Raw genomic sequence first — 12,840 nt, 5'->3', positions numbered from 1 at the left:
CAGAAAGTGCAGGGTGGAGCTTAAGAAAGCTAGGAGAGCAAAGAGGGGATATGAGAAAGCTCTGGCTGGTAAAAGGGAAAATCCCAAGATATCATAAGTATATCAATGGGGAGAGGATAACCAGGGAAAGAGTAGGGCCCATAAGGGACCAAGGGGCAATCTATGGGTGGAGCCAGAGGACATCGGTAGAGTGTTGAACGAACACTTCACATCTGTCTTCACCCAAGAGAATGAGAATTAAGGCATGGAACTTGGGGAGAGAGACTGCGAGGTTCTTGAGAACATTGATATAGGGAGTGACAAGGTATTGAAGGTGTTGGCAGACTTAAAAGTGGACAAATCTCCAGGTCCAGATGATTTGTGCCCCAGACTGCTGAGGGAGACAAGGGAGTAGATCGCAGGGGCTCTGACCCAAATTTTTAATTCCTCTCTGGCTACGGGGGAGGTGCCAGAGGACTGGAGGACAGCTAATGTGGTTCCACTATTTAAGAAGGGCTGTAGAGATAAGCCAGGGAACTACAGGGCAGTGAGTCTCACGTCAGTGGTAGGGAAACTATTGGAGAAAATTCTGAAGGAGAGAATCTATCTCCACTTGGAGAGGCAAGGTTTGATCAGGGATAGTCAGCATGGCTTTGTCAGAGGGAGGTCATGCCTAACAAATTTGATTGAATTTTTTGAGGAGGTGACCAGGTGTGTAGATGAGGGTCATGCAATTTATGTAGTTTATATGGATTTCAGCTTTGACAAGGTCCCACATGGGAGACTTATAAAGAAGGCAAATGCACATGGGATACAGGGTAATTTGATAAGATGGATTCAAAATTGGATTAGTTGTAGGAGACAGAGGGTGATGACAGAAGGATGCTTTAGTGACTGGAAGCCAATGTCCAGTGGCGTACCACAGGGATCTGTGCTGGATCCCCTATTATTCGTCATTTATATAAACGACATAGATGACTATGTCGGGGGTAAGATTAATAAGTTTGCGGATGACACAAAGATTGGCTGGGTGGTTAACAGTGAAGTTGAGTGTCTTGGGCTACAGGAAGATGTAGACGGGATGGTCACATGGGCAGATAAGTGGCAGATGGAATTTAATGCTGAAAAGTGTGAGGTGATACACTTTGGAAGGAGCAATTTGACAAGGAAGTATTCAATGAACGGCATGACACTAGGAAGTTTTGAGGAACAAAGGGACCTTGGCGTGTGTGTCCGTAGGTCTCTGAAGGCAGAGGGGCATGTTAGTGGGGTGTTGAAAAAAGTATATGGGACACTTGCCTTTATCAATCGAGGCATAGATTATAAAAGTAGGGAGACCGTGTTGGAGTTGTATAGAACCTTGGTGAGGCCACAGCTGGAGTACTGTGTGCAGTTCTGGTCGCCACATTATAGGAAGGATGTGATTGCACTGGAGGGGGTGCAGTGGAGGTTCACCAGGATGTTGCCTGGGATGAAACATTTAAGTTATGAAGAGAGGTTGGATAGACTTGGGTTGTTTTCACTGGAGCACAGAAGACTGAGGGACGACCTGATCGGGGTGTACAAGATTATGAGGGGCACGGACCGGGTGGATAGGGAGCAGCTGTTCCCCTTAGTTGAAGGGTCAGTCACGAGGGGACATAAGTTCAAGGTGAGGGGCAGGAGGTTTAGGGCGGATGTGAGGAAAAGCTTTTTTACCCAGAGGGTGGTGACGGTCGAGAATGTGCTGCCTGGGATGGTGATGGAGGCGGGTTGCCTTACATCCTTTAAAAAGTATCTGGATGAGCACTTGGCACGTCATAACATTCAAGGCTATGGGCCAAGTGCTGGTAAATGGGATTAGGTAGGTAGGTCAGGTGTTTCTCATGTGTCGGTGCAGACTTGATGGGCCGAAGGGCCTCTTCTGTACTGTGTAATTCTGTGTTTTGTCCTGGACGGTGTCCAGCTTCTTCAGTGTTGTAGGAGCTGCACTCTTCCAGACAAGTGGGGAGTATTCCATCACATTCCTGACTTGTGCCTTGTAGATGGTGGACAGGCTTTGGGGAGTCAGAAGGTGAGTTACTCATCGCAGGATTCCTAGACTCTGACCTGCACTTGTAGCCACAGTATTTATATGGCTAGTCCATTTCAGTTTCTGGTCAATCATAACCCCCATGATGTTGATAGTGAGGGATTCAGAGATGGTAATGCCATTGAACATCAAGGGGTGATGGTTGGATCCTCTCTTGTTGGGGATGGTCATTACCTGACACTTGTGTGGCGCGAATGTTATTTGCCACTTGTCAGCCCAAGCCTGGATATTGTCCAGGTCTTGCTGCATTTGGACATGGACTGCTTCGGTATCTGAGGAGTTGCGAACGGTGCTGAACATTGCACAATCATCAGCAAACATCACCACCTCTGACCTTGTAATGGAAGGAAGGTCATTGATGAAGCAGCTGAAGATGGTTAGGCCTAGGACACTACTCATCCTTAATAATCCTACCCAATACACCGTAAATGTTAAAGGTCTTAATGTAGTAGTGGAGGAAAGAGATCTGGGTGTGCAGATACATAAATCCTTAAAATAAGTTAACAGGTTTAAAAGAACACTGTTAAGAAAGTAAATAAAACAAAACTGCAAATGCTGAAAATGTGAAATGAGAGCAGAAAATACTGGAAATGGATAGCAGGTCAATTTGGATTTGTAAAAAAAAGTCAGGTTAACATGCCAGATATTTAGCCTTCATTAGAACTGAAGACCAAAAGCAATAAAGCTTAGTAACAAGACAGTTGGGGGGAAAGGTTGTGGTGTTGGCTGAGGGGAAGAGTGAAGAGAATAGCCAGCTCTATCAGAAACTAAAAGACTTAAAAAGAAGAATGTTTAAAAATGCACAAGAGAAGATCGCATAAACAAAAAAAGCAAACAAATGTTGGAAATGGGAGAAAGAGGAAAAAAGCTTACAACTGCAATAGTTTTGAAGAAAAAACAAGAAGTGCTGGCAAAATGGGGATGAAATTGGACATCGACAGCGATACAAAACAGGCAAAATTGCATTTTCCAATCTACAAGGCATATTTGATATTTAATTCTGAAGGAGTCAGTAGAACACCAGATTCTGAGGGGGCTTGACAGGGTAGATTTTGAGAAGGTGTTTCCACAAGTGGGGGAATCTCGAACTAGGGGACATAGTTATAGAATAAGGGGACACTCATTTAAAACTGAGATACAAAGGAATTAAATTAAAGGTAGTAAATGTCTGGAATTCTCTACTCCAGAGAGTTGTGGAGACTAGATCACTGAAAGAGTTTTGAGATATTGAGGAGTTGAGGGCTATGAGGAGTTGGCACGAAAGACGAGTTGAGGCTTGGGGTAGATCAGCCATGATCTTATTGAATGGCAGGGCAGGCTTGAGGGGTGAAATAGCCTACTTCTCCTATTTCTTACGTTCCTATGAACTGAATAACAGGTGATAGTTGCGATACTGCCTGCTTTGTGTCCCCATCCATGACCAATTTCACCCCCAATGATTTTCCCAGTCTAAAAAGAGAAAAAAAAATCAGCTAACGCTAGGGATGCAGGCAACCTTTCTTTCCAGATCTGTACTCTGGTGAATGATCTATAATCTAAATGTCAACTCGATCCCTCAGACACCGATATTTTCCATTTGTCTATTGCTTCCTGGTAAATGTTTCTAGGTTTTTCTTTGCCTTTTTCAAACTTGCAAGACTGTTTTTTTTTAAACCTGCTCACCAGGACGTATCCTGCTGCATTACATCCCCAGAGAAATGGAGCGATAACCTAATAATTTTTTTGTACCAATTTTGGACTATTATTGAATTGGCATTTACGTGAGAACTCTTAATTGAAAGTTGGCTGATTTTTCATATGAGTGATACATTTGTTCCAATATTACATTTTTTTCCCATTTTTTAAATTAAAGACGTATTTGCCATTTGGTATACTGTCTGTACGAGCCAAATGGTACCTACAGCTGTTAACTTAATTACAAATTATTTTTAAATGTACATGTTTTTAAATCCAACATTGGGCTATAGTTTGGTCTTCTAGAAGTGATGTATCAATCGCTACCAGGCCTTACTATTAAATATTGGTCTGTATTATACTTGCTCCACCAGGGTAGTAGGTTTTATTTTGTAATCCACAATGTACATTGTAATCCCGAACCTAGAGACCAAGAAAGAATGGTAAGCTTCTGCTTTTCTATTCTGCTGCAAAACGTAAGGGTTTCAAGGTTTTGTAGCTAAATATTACTGAAATTGCAAAACAAGGAGCAAAATTATTCTGATGGCAGAGTGTCCTGCCCAGCCACCAGAGAAGTTTGCAGGGAACACATCCCTGTTGATCATGGCTGCCTTGCAGCCAATTTAACACCCCATGGAGCATTAGTTGGCTGGAGGCAGAAGTCCCGCCTCAGAGAGCTGCGGGACAATCTGCTTGGCTGAGAGCTCTGTAGTCCTGGCAGTGCCATTGGGAATGGTGGCCACTGCTGGGACTACAAGCAGACCCCAGAGTCAAAGTGCTGAACACAAGGACACAGGGAAGTCAAGGGTCTCACAGTGTGGAGGGGTGTGGACGTCGTGATTTGGCAGGTGGGAATGGAGCACGTGGGGGACTCGAGCCTTGGTGAGGAGCGCTCGATCTCATAAGGGCCCAGTAACGGAGGTGTCCTTCTGTTCTCCTGCCTGAGGTCTTCACCCTCACCCCTTGTCCCCGAACTTATATCGCCAGCCTCAAAATGAATGCCGCGGTGGGAAACAGTCTTTAAGTGGCCATTAATTGAGGCTAGGATGGATGGATTGCCTTAGGCATTACCTACCACCCTGTAAAATTGCAGACAGGTCGTGGGTGGGCGGGAGTGTGGCGGGCAGGCCACACACCCCCTGCCTTCAAACTCGTTGGTGGGGACCCATCAAATTTTGCCCTAGGCCTGGAAATGTGTGATGTCTGCATGAAGGAAGGAAGGTTTTGTGCACCTTAAGCTGTAGAATCCATTTTTACTGTTCAGCTAATGAACACTGACATAACAGTTTAAAATTTCATCAGAGAATTGTACAATGATATACTACAGAAGGAGACCATTGTGCCATTGCCAGCTCTCTGAAAGATCGTCTAATTAGTCTTACTCTCCTGCTCTGTTCCTGTAACTTCAAAATTTTTTTCCTTCAAATATTTATCAATACCCTTTTGAAAGTCACTGTTGTATCTGCTTCCACCACTCTGTCAAATACTTTCAGATATCAGTCTCTTGTACTGTTGCAATTATCAGTGATTTATATTTTTATTCTGCTGTTCTCTCTGAGAAGTTAAGAATATGTAAAATTCTTACGCCGTCACAGACTTTTAGTCTAAACTCAGTATATTAAAAAAATAAGTAGCAACACTTATCAAAACACTGCAAATAATTGACATCCTTTAATTAATTTTTCATCTTCCTGTTGACTTTTTGGGGGAAATTCTTTGACGACAGCATCAAGGGAGTTGACTAGAAGTGATTCAACAGTATGAAGTCGTTCAATTTAAAATAAATTTGATCATAATTTTTCACAAAAGGTTATTGTTACTTATGCTTTTATGCATTTGAGTTTTGACCGTAAATAAAGATAACATTGTTCAACAGCTACCAGACTTTTTGTCTTTTATAGCTTCCACAGTATTAGTCACCAGCAATCATTTATACAGAAATTGCCACTTTTGCCTGAGTAAATGTGGGCGATTCATTGAAGTGGAAGATTGCAGTTCCAATAAATTTGAACAAAGATGAAAGTATCAGCTGTCCACAATGATAATTATAATAAGCATACAGTGTAGATTGAGTGGCTTAGAGCCTAAACAGCAATTCAGAATGGTCTAAAAAAACATCTTGGAATTGTTTCCTTCACAAACAGTCCTCTGCAGACTTTTCAAAATGCACAGCATAGTAGACAGATGCTTAAGGTCAGACATATGTAGTCAGGACAAGTAGCAGAATGGATAGTGAGCTGGCTATGAATCACAAAACAGAGAGTAAGGGTTAAAGATACATGAGGGTAAAAGGAATGGAAGGAAGGATATGTTCATGGAGGTTAAAGAAGAAGTGTGGAAGGAGGCCTGTTTCTGTGCTGTGAATACTATGCAATATTGCTTCACTTTCAGTCAGCGCTTTGGCCTTTTTACAGCACTTCTCTGAAACACATCTTACAAGGTGCATCTCTAGTGTGATTTAAAAAAACCTATAAGAGAGTATTGCTATAGTGTTAGATGTTAAGAAAGTGCTAAAGTCAAAAATAAACATCGCACCTTACAGAAATAGCTAATTGGTTTTAGCATGTTTTCAACATACTGCAGAGCTGTGGGAGAGCCAGCAACTAGAACACTGGAGACTCTCAGTTGGTAGGTCAAAGGCTGAACCCCAGTTACTTCTAGATGCTTGTGCTCCATTTTCCCCTGAAAGTAATAAAATGAAAAGTTGTCATGAAGAGAAATTAATATCTATATTATTGGAAATTATTTTTAGAATGGAATTGTAGTGGGGTCTGTGCCTGTGTGTTTGAGCGTGTGTGTCTTAATTGGAGTAAAGCTAGCTAGTCTGGGTGCTTTGATGTATAGTAGTATTGAGATGTTAATTAGATAAACGTAAGGAAGTTAAAAGGTAAAGTTTACATTTGCATTTGTTGATTAAAGCATTCAAGAGTGGGAGTAAAATCTTGCATCTGGCTAGAAGACACCATGCAATGTGTTTATTTTTTTCACCTTGCTAATAAAATTGGTGGAATGAAAAGATATTGTTGGTGGAAAGGTAAAATTAAAAACCTAGTAATACAATGGAAAATTTACATTCAAAGGAAAAGCTAGGTGTAAACAGAAAGGAGTTTGTGTGTGTAAGTCAGAGGCATTTAAGATCTAACCAGCCTGTAAGCCTACAATTGTGTCTGCAAATGAACCAAATTGCAAGGAACCCCATTTTGAACTTGTAAGGTCAAATGTGCTTTGCCTGGTGTCCATTTAAACATAGAAACTAGGAGCAGGAGTAGGCCATTCGGCCCTTCAAGCCTGCTCCGCCATTCATTATGATCATGGCTGATCATCCAACTCAATAGCCTGTTCCAGCCCTTTGATCCCTTTCGCCCCAATGGCTATATCTAACTCCTTCTTGAAATGTTTTGGTCTTAACTACTTTCTGTGGTAACAAATTCCACAGGCTCACCGCTCTCTGGATGAAGAAATTTCTCCTCATCTCAGTCCTAAATGGTCTACTCCATATCCTCAGACTGTGACCCCTGGTTCTGGATTCCCCCACCATCGGGAACATCCTTCCTGCATCTACCCTGTCTAGTCCTGTTAGAATTTTATAGGTTTCTATGAGATCCCCACCTCATTCTTCTGAACTCCAGCGAATATAATCCTAACCGACTCAATCTCTCCTCATATGTCAGTCCTACCATCCCAGGAATCAGCCGGGTAAACCATCGCTGCACTCCCTCTATAGCAAGTACATCCTTTCTCAGATAAGGAGACCAAAACTGCATACAATATTCCAGGTGTGGTCTCACCAATTGCAGCCAAGACATCCCTGTTCCTGTACTCAAATCCTCTGGCTCTGAAGGCCAACATACCATTTGCGATCTTTACCGCCTGCTGCACCTGCATGCCTTCAGCAACTGGTGTACAAGGACACCCAGGTCTCGTTGCACATTCCCCGCTCTCAATTTATAGCCATTCAGATAATAATCTGCCTGCCTGTTTTTGCTACCAAAATGGATAACCTCACATTTATGGGTTATTGTTGCCTTGGTGAAGATTTACCTAGGAGTGATTAATTTTGGGATTTATTTAAAAGTTATTATAGTGGTAATTTGCAGATGTGTATATGTTTAATTTGTTGTTAAATTAATAAATGTTTAATTTAGTTTTATATAAAAATCCTCTTGAGGCTCGGTGGTCTTATTCCTGAATTCAGAGCTGCACCTGAAACATACCAATTGAAAATATAGGTTATGACAGTTGTTCAAGTTTCTCTCTGGGGTTTAAACAACTCAGCCTTTACCAACTGCTGTGTCATAACAATGTAAACTTGTCTGACATCAGGATTTTTTTTATATGTTGTATGATGTTTTTAATGATCAGGACTATGCATCTTGCTATCATTATTTGCTTAAGACTCTCCAAACCAATATACCTCTTTATTTAATTGCAGGGAACTCATTTTATTGAGCTGTGCTGTCAGCGGAACATCCCCCTCATATTTCTACAGAACATAACAGGTGGGAAAGAAAAGGAACATTTTCACCCCATATTTTGGATAGGGCAAATCAGGATAAGAGCAATATCTGTTCATTTAGTTGTGAACTATATGCCTAATCATACCTTATAGTCATGTATTACAAGAGATACAGACACAAAGATGAAAATTGCCAAGAAGGATGCGTCCCAAAGACAGTAAACTTTTCTACATCTTTGCAGTTTTATACTCTTTTTAGTCAATTTCATTTTGTATTTTAATAATAGAAGGGACCATTTTTAGAGTATATTTCTCAGCATCCTTTCACCTCCCCTTAAAAGTTTAAATGGTAACTTAGCACCTGTAGACATACCTAAGAATCAGTCCTTCTCAACAAATTTCTCTATGGGGCCAATGAGAAGTAACTGAGATGGAGCTTTTACTCAGGTAAAATTACCCTTTTATTATTACTGCGAACTTTTGTATTTGTGCTTGTGCATTCAGATTCTGTCAATTCCATTTCCACATTGTGTGTGCGCTTTTTTTCTCCATATAGCTCTACCCTGCAGATCTCTGCTGTTGTCCGTGTGACATCAAGTACTGCCCCAGAGCCATTGCCTTGACATATACTGAAAACTGTCTCTGTCTTTTGCATATTCAGATCAATTCATGTTATCTGCCACACCTCTTGTGTTACATTAACAGTTACTAATGCACTCAATACTGTTGGTGTACTGTGGCTTTAAATAAAAATCTGAAATAATTCTTTCACTTTCAGCAGTGTTGCTATAAGAGCAATTAATGGATATTAAATGCCTTCTCCTGCCATTTTAACAGCAGCCTTACCCCGAATGATTTCGCCACAGCCTATCCACTCTATAGCAAAATAAATGTTGACTGAACCTTAATGGACAAGCCTTATAAATGAAGATAATTATAACAGGCAGATTGCAAAATTAAAAAAAAATAAGATGCCAACAAAGAATTGTATTGGCAGACATCTCAGTATCTGTCCTTCATCCAGAGTTATATTCTCCTTTAATTACTTTTGAAATGTTTTTTAAATTTAGAGTTTGAATGCTGAAGGCTTAGTAAATATGGTCTAATTAATTATTACTTCCTAACATAAGGTTTCATGGTCGGAAGAGAATATGAAGCCGGCGGAATAGCTAAGGATGGAGCCAAAATGGTGACTGCAGTTGCATGTGCAAATGTTCCCAAAATTACTGTAATTGTCGGTGGTTCCTATGGTGCAGGAAACTATGGAATGTGTGGAAGAGCATATAGGCAAGTAGCTGTACTACCTGTTACTTGATACGACGTTTGTTCCAGATAGAAATCTGAAATAAAAATGGGAAATGCTGGAAATACTCAGCAGGCCTGGCAGCATCTGTGGATTGAGAAGCAGAGTTAACATTTCAGGTCAATGACCTTATATCAGAACTGAGAAAAGTTTGAGATACAGTAGGTTTTAAGCAAGTGACAGGGTGGTGGTGGGGTGCAGGTGGGAAAAAAAAAACAAAGGGAATATCTGTGATTGGGTGGAAGGCAGGAGTGGTTAAATGACAAAAAAGAGTTGGCGATGCAAGATCAATGGGACAAGTTGTGGAACAAGTAAGCAGAAAGATGTGGCTAGAGGAGGAGTGAGTGGCAAAATCGTGAACAGCTGCCTGTTTCTGCTTGTATGGGATCCATGTTCACTTTTGCTAACCTCTTACGCGTACCTATAGAAATTTTTACAATCTGTTTTTGTGTCTCTTGCTAGTTTTCTCTCATATTCCATTTTCTCTCTCTTTATCAATTTCTTAGTCATCCTTTGCTGGTATCTAAAACTCTCCCAATCCTTAGACTTACCGCTCTCTTCAGCAACATTATAAACTTTTTCTTTCAATCTAATACTATCTTTAACTTCTTGTTAGCCAGTTAGATCACTTTTCCAATGGGGTTTTCATTAAGGGAATGTATATTCATTGTAATTTTGAAGTATCATCATATCATTAATTTGATACAGAGTCCTGTAACCATTTTGATTAATTATAATGAAGGTCAAAGCTGTGGATGTGAATGATTGTGTTAATTGATGTAGCTATAATATTTCATCAACGAAAAATCCTAAAAAGAGAGAAAAGACTACTGAAGCGCCACAACCACAGTCAATCTAATTTAATTGATCTTACCAAATAACCAAATTGCTCGAACCTGCAGTTAGTATTGATTAACATTCAGTAGATACTCAAAAAGAAGAAATGAAAAACCAAAGCTGTGATTGTTCTCTGCAAGACCTCCAAAGACAGATTTTTATTTTACGGAACAGACAATTAAGTTGCATGTACTCCATATCAGCTGATGGAAACAGATGTTTAACTAAGCTCTACAGTGCCATGACAATTAAGATAATTACAAAAACATCATTAAATTGTAAAGATAATGGGATTAATGTAATATAGTAGCACATTGCATTCCTGCAGAATACAATACCACCACATTGCCCTGTCCAATATTAAATGCACATATTAAAATCTCTACGTGCCTGAGATAAAAAAGGTCGTCAAATCTTGGATAGAGTCTTTTCAGCAGAGGCTCAACCCAATATGTTGACCGATCTTTTCTCATTCAGGCACAGCATTTATGGCTATATTTCAGATTTCCGTTATTCATAGCTTGAAAAAGACAAACTAATAACATTTTCATTTATTTTTAAAGTTTCTTCAGAGTTTTACAAAGTTTTACAAGCTGAAATAAAATGCTCATTTTGCAGAATACTGTTATATTAACTTGGTTTTCAAGGCTATGTAGAAGTGAAAGGAAAAAATGTACATCATCAGCAAAAAAATGCCCTTATAGATGTCTAGTACATAAAACCTATCTATAATTAGAATCTAGAACAGCATAGTCGATCGGTCCACAATATCAGTGAATTAGAAGTGTCAATTTTAAAAAAATAAATAATTTCCATGTCTTAAACATTTAAGTTTCTATGATAAAGCTAAACAAACATATTAATGATTTTTCTGGCAGCTGATGTCCTGCAGTTCAGGTTTGTTGCTGTATGTTTTATGATTACTACATTTATACTCTTTGCCTTTTGGAGTATCTCTGATTTATTTTATTTTTAAAAAGAGAAGCTCTGATTTGCAAAATTTGCAGTACTGTTAGTTTGAACATATGAACAAGGAGCAGGAATAGGCCATTCGGCTTCTTGAGCCTGCTCCGCCATTTAATAAGATATGGGCTGATCTGATAGTAACCTCAAATCTGCATCCCGCCTACACCCGATAACCTATCACCCCCTTGTTTACCAGGAATCTATCCACCACTGCCTTAAAAATATTCAAAGACTCTGTTTACACTGCCTTTTCAGGAAGAGAGTCCCAAAGACTCATGACCCTCTGAGAGAAAATATTTCACCTCATCTCCGTTTAAAATGGCTGACCCCTTATTTTTAAACAGTGACCCTTAGTTCTAGATTTTCCCACAAGAGGAAGCATCCTCTCCACATCCACCCTGTCAAGTCCCCTCTGCATCTTATACGTTTCAATCAAGTCACCTCTTACTCTTCTGAACTCCAGCGGCTACAAGCCTAGCCTGTCCAACCTTTCCTCATGAGACAACTCGACTGTTCCAGGTCCGTCTGGTAAACCTTCTCTGAACTGCTTCCAACGCACTTACATCCTTCCTTAAATAAGGTGACCAATACTGTACACGGATGTGGCTTCACTAGTGCTCTGTAGAACTGAATCATAACCTCTGTACTTTTGTATTCAGTTCCCCTCACAATAAATGATAACATTCTGTTAGCTTTCCTAGTTACTTGCTGTACCTGCAAACTAGCCTTTTGCGATTCATGCACTAAGACATCCAGATCCCTCTGCATCGCAGAGCTCTGCAATCTCTCACCATTTAGATAATATGCTTCTCTTTTATTCTTCCTGCCAAAATGGACAATTTCATATTTTCCCACATTATACCCAATTTGCTAGATCTTTGCCCACTCACTTAACTGTCTTTACCTTTTTGTAGCCTCCTTATGTCCTCTAAGCAAATTATTTTCCTACCCATCTTTGTGTCATCAGCAAATTTGGATACCATCCCATCCATCGCTTCATTCAAGCCATTTATATAAATTTTAAATAGTTGAGGTCCCAGCACTGATTCCTGTGGCACCGCTTGTTACATTTGCCAACTTGAAAAAGGCCCATTTATGCCTACTTTCTGCTTTCTGTTAGCCAGCCAATCTTCTATCCATATCAACATGTTACCCCCTATACCATGAACTTTTATTTTCTTCAATGACCTTTGATCTGGCAATTTATCTAATCCCTTCTGGAAATCTAAGTACATTCTGCTTTTTGCCTTGAGTTTTTTGTGGGAAGGGGAGATATTTATTTACTGTATTTATTAATGAATGCCATTAAACTTGATTTTCTGTTTTCTCTATCAGCCCAAGATTCCTCTACATGTGGCCAAATGCACGCATCTCTGTGATGGGGGGTGAACAAGCTGCTACTGTTTTAGCTACAATTACAAAGGACCAAAGGACAAGGGAAGGAAAAGAGGTGGGTACCAGTGTAATGTGGGGCCCCTTCAGGTAGCATAGTTTCATACATAGAACTGTGACAGATGAGGTTGAGGCCCCTAGCCAAGCTGTTCCATACAGCTA

At 40.2% G+C, this 12,840-nt stretch overlaps 1 protein-coding gene across 1 annotated transcript in view; it reads left to right on the top strand.

Moving 5' to 3' along the window:
• The window catches only part of mccc2 (methylcrotonyl-CoA carboxylase subunit 2), a 125,380-nt gene that overhangs the window by 88,702 nt on the left and 23,838 nt on the right, over nt 1-12,840 (top strand). Inside the window, exons 13-15 of the mRNA XM_078564268.1 lie at nt 8,157-8,223; nt 9,311-9,467; nt 12,622-12,736. Coding sequence (XP_078420394.1) covers nt 8,157-8,223; nt 9,311-9,467; nt 12,622-12,736 — 339 coding nt within the window. The remainder of the gene's footprint in view (nt 1-8,156; nt 8,224-9,310; nt 9,468-12,621; nt 12,737-12,840) is intronic.

This window comes from Cetorhinus maximus, chromosome 2 (genome assembly GCF_964194155.1).
Source record: "Cetorhinus maximus chromosome 2, sCetMax3.hap1.1, whole genome shotgun sequence".
NCBI lineage: Eukaryota > Metazoa > Chordata > Chondrichthyes > Lamniformes > Cetorhinidae > Cetorhinus > Cetorhinus maximus.
Note: the sequence above shows the minus strand (reverse complement) of the source record. Positions and strands in the feature narration are given on the sequence as shown.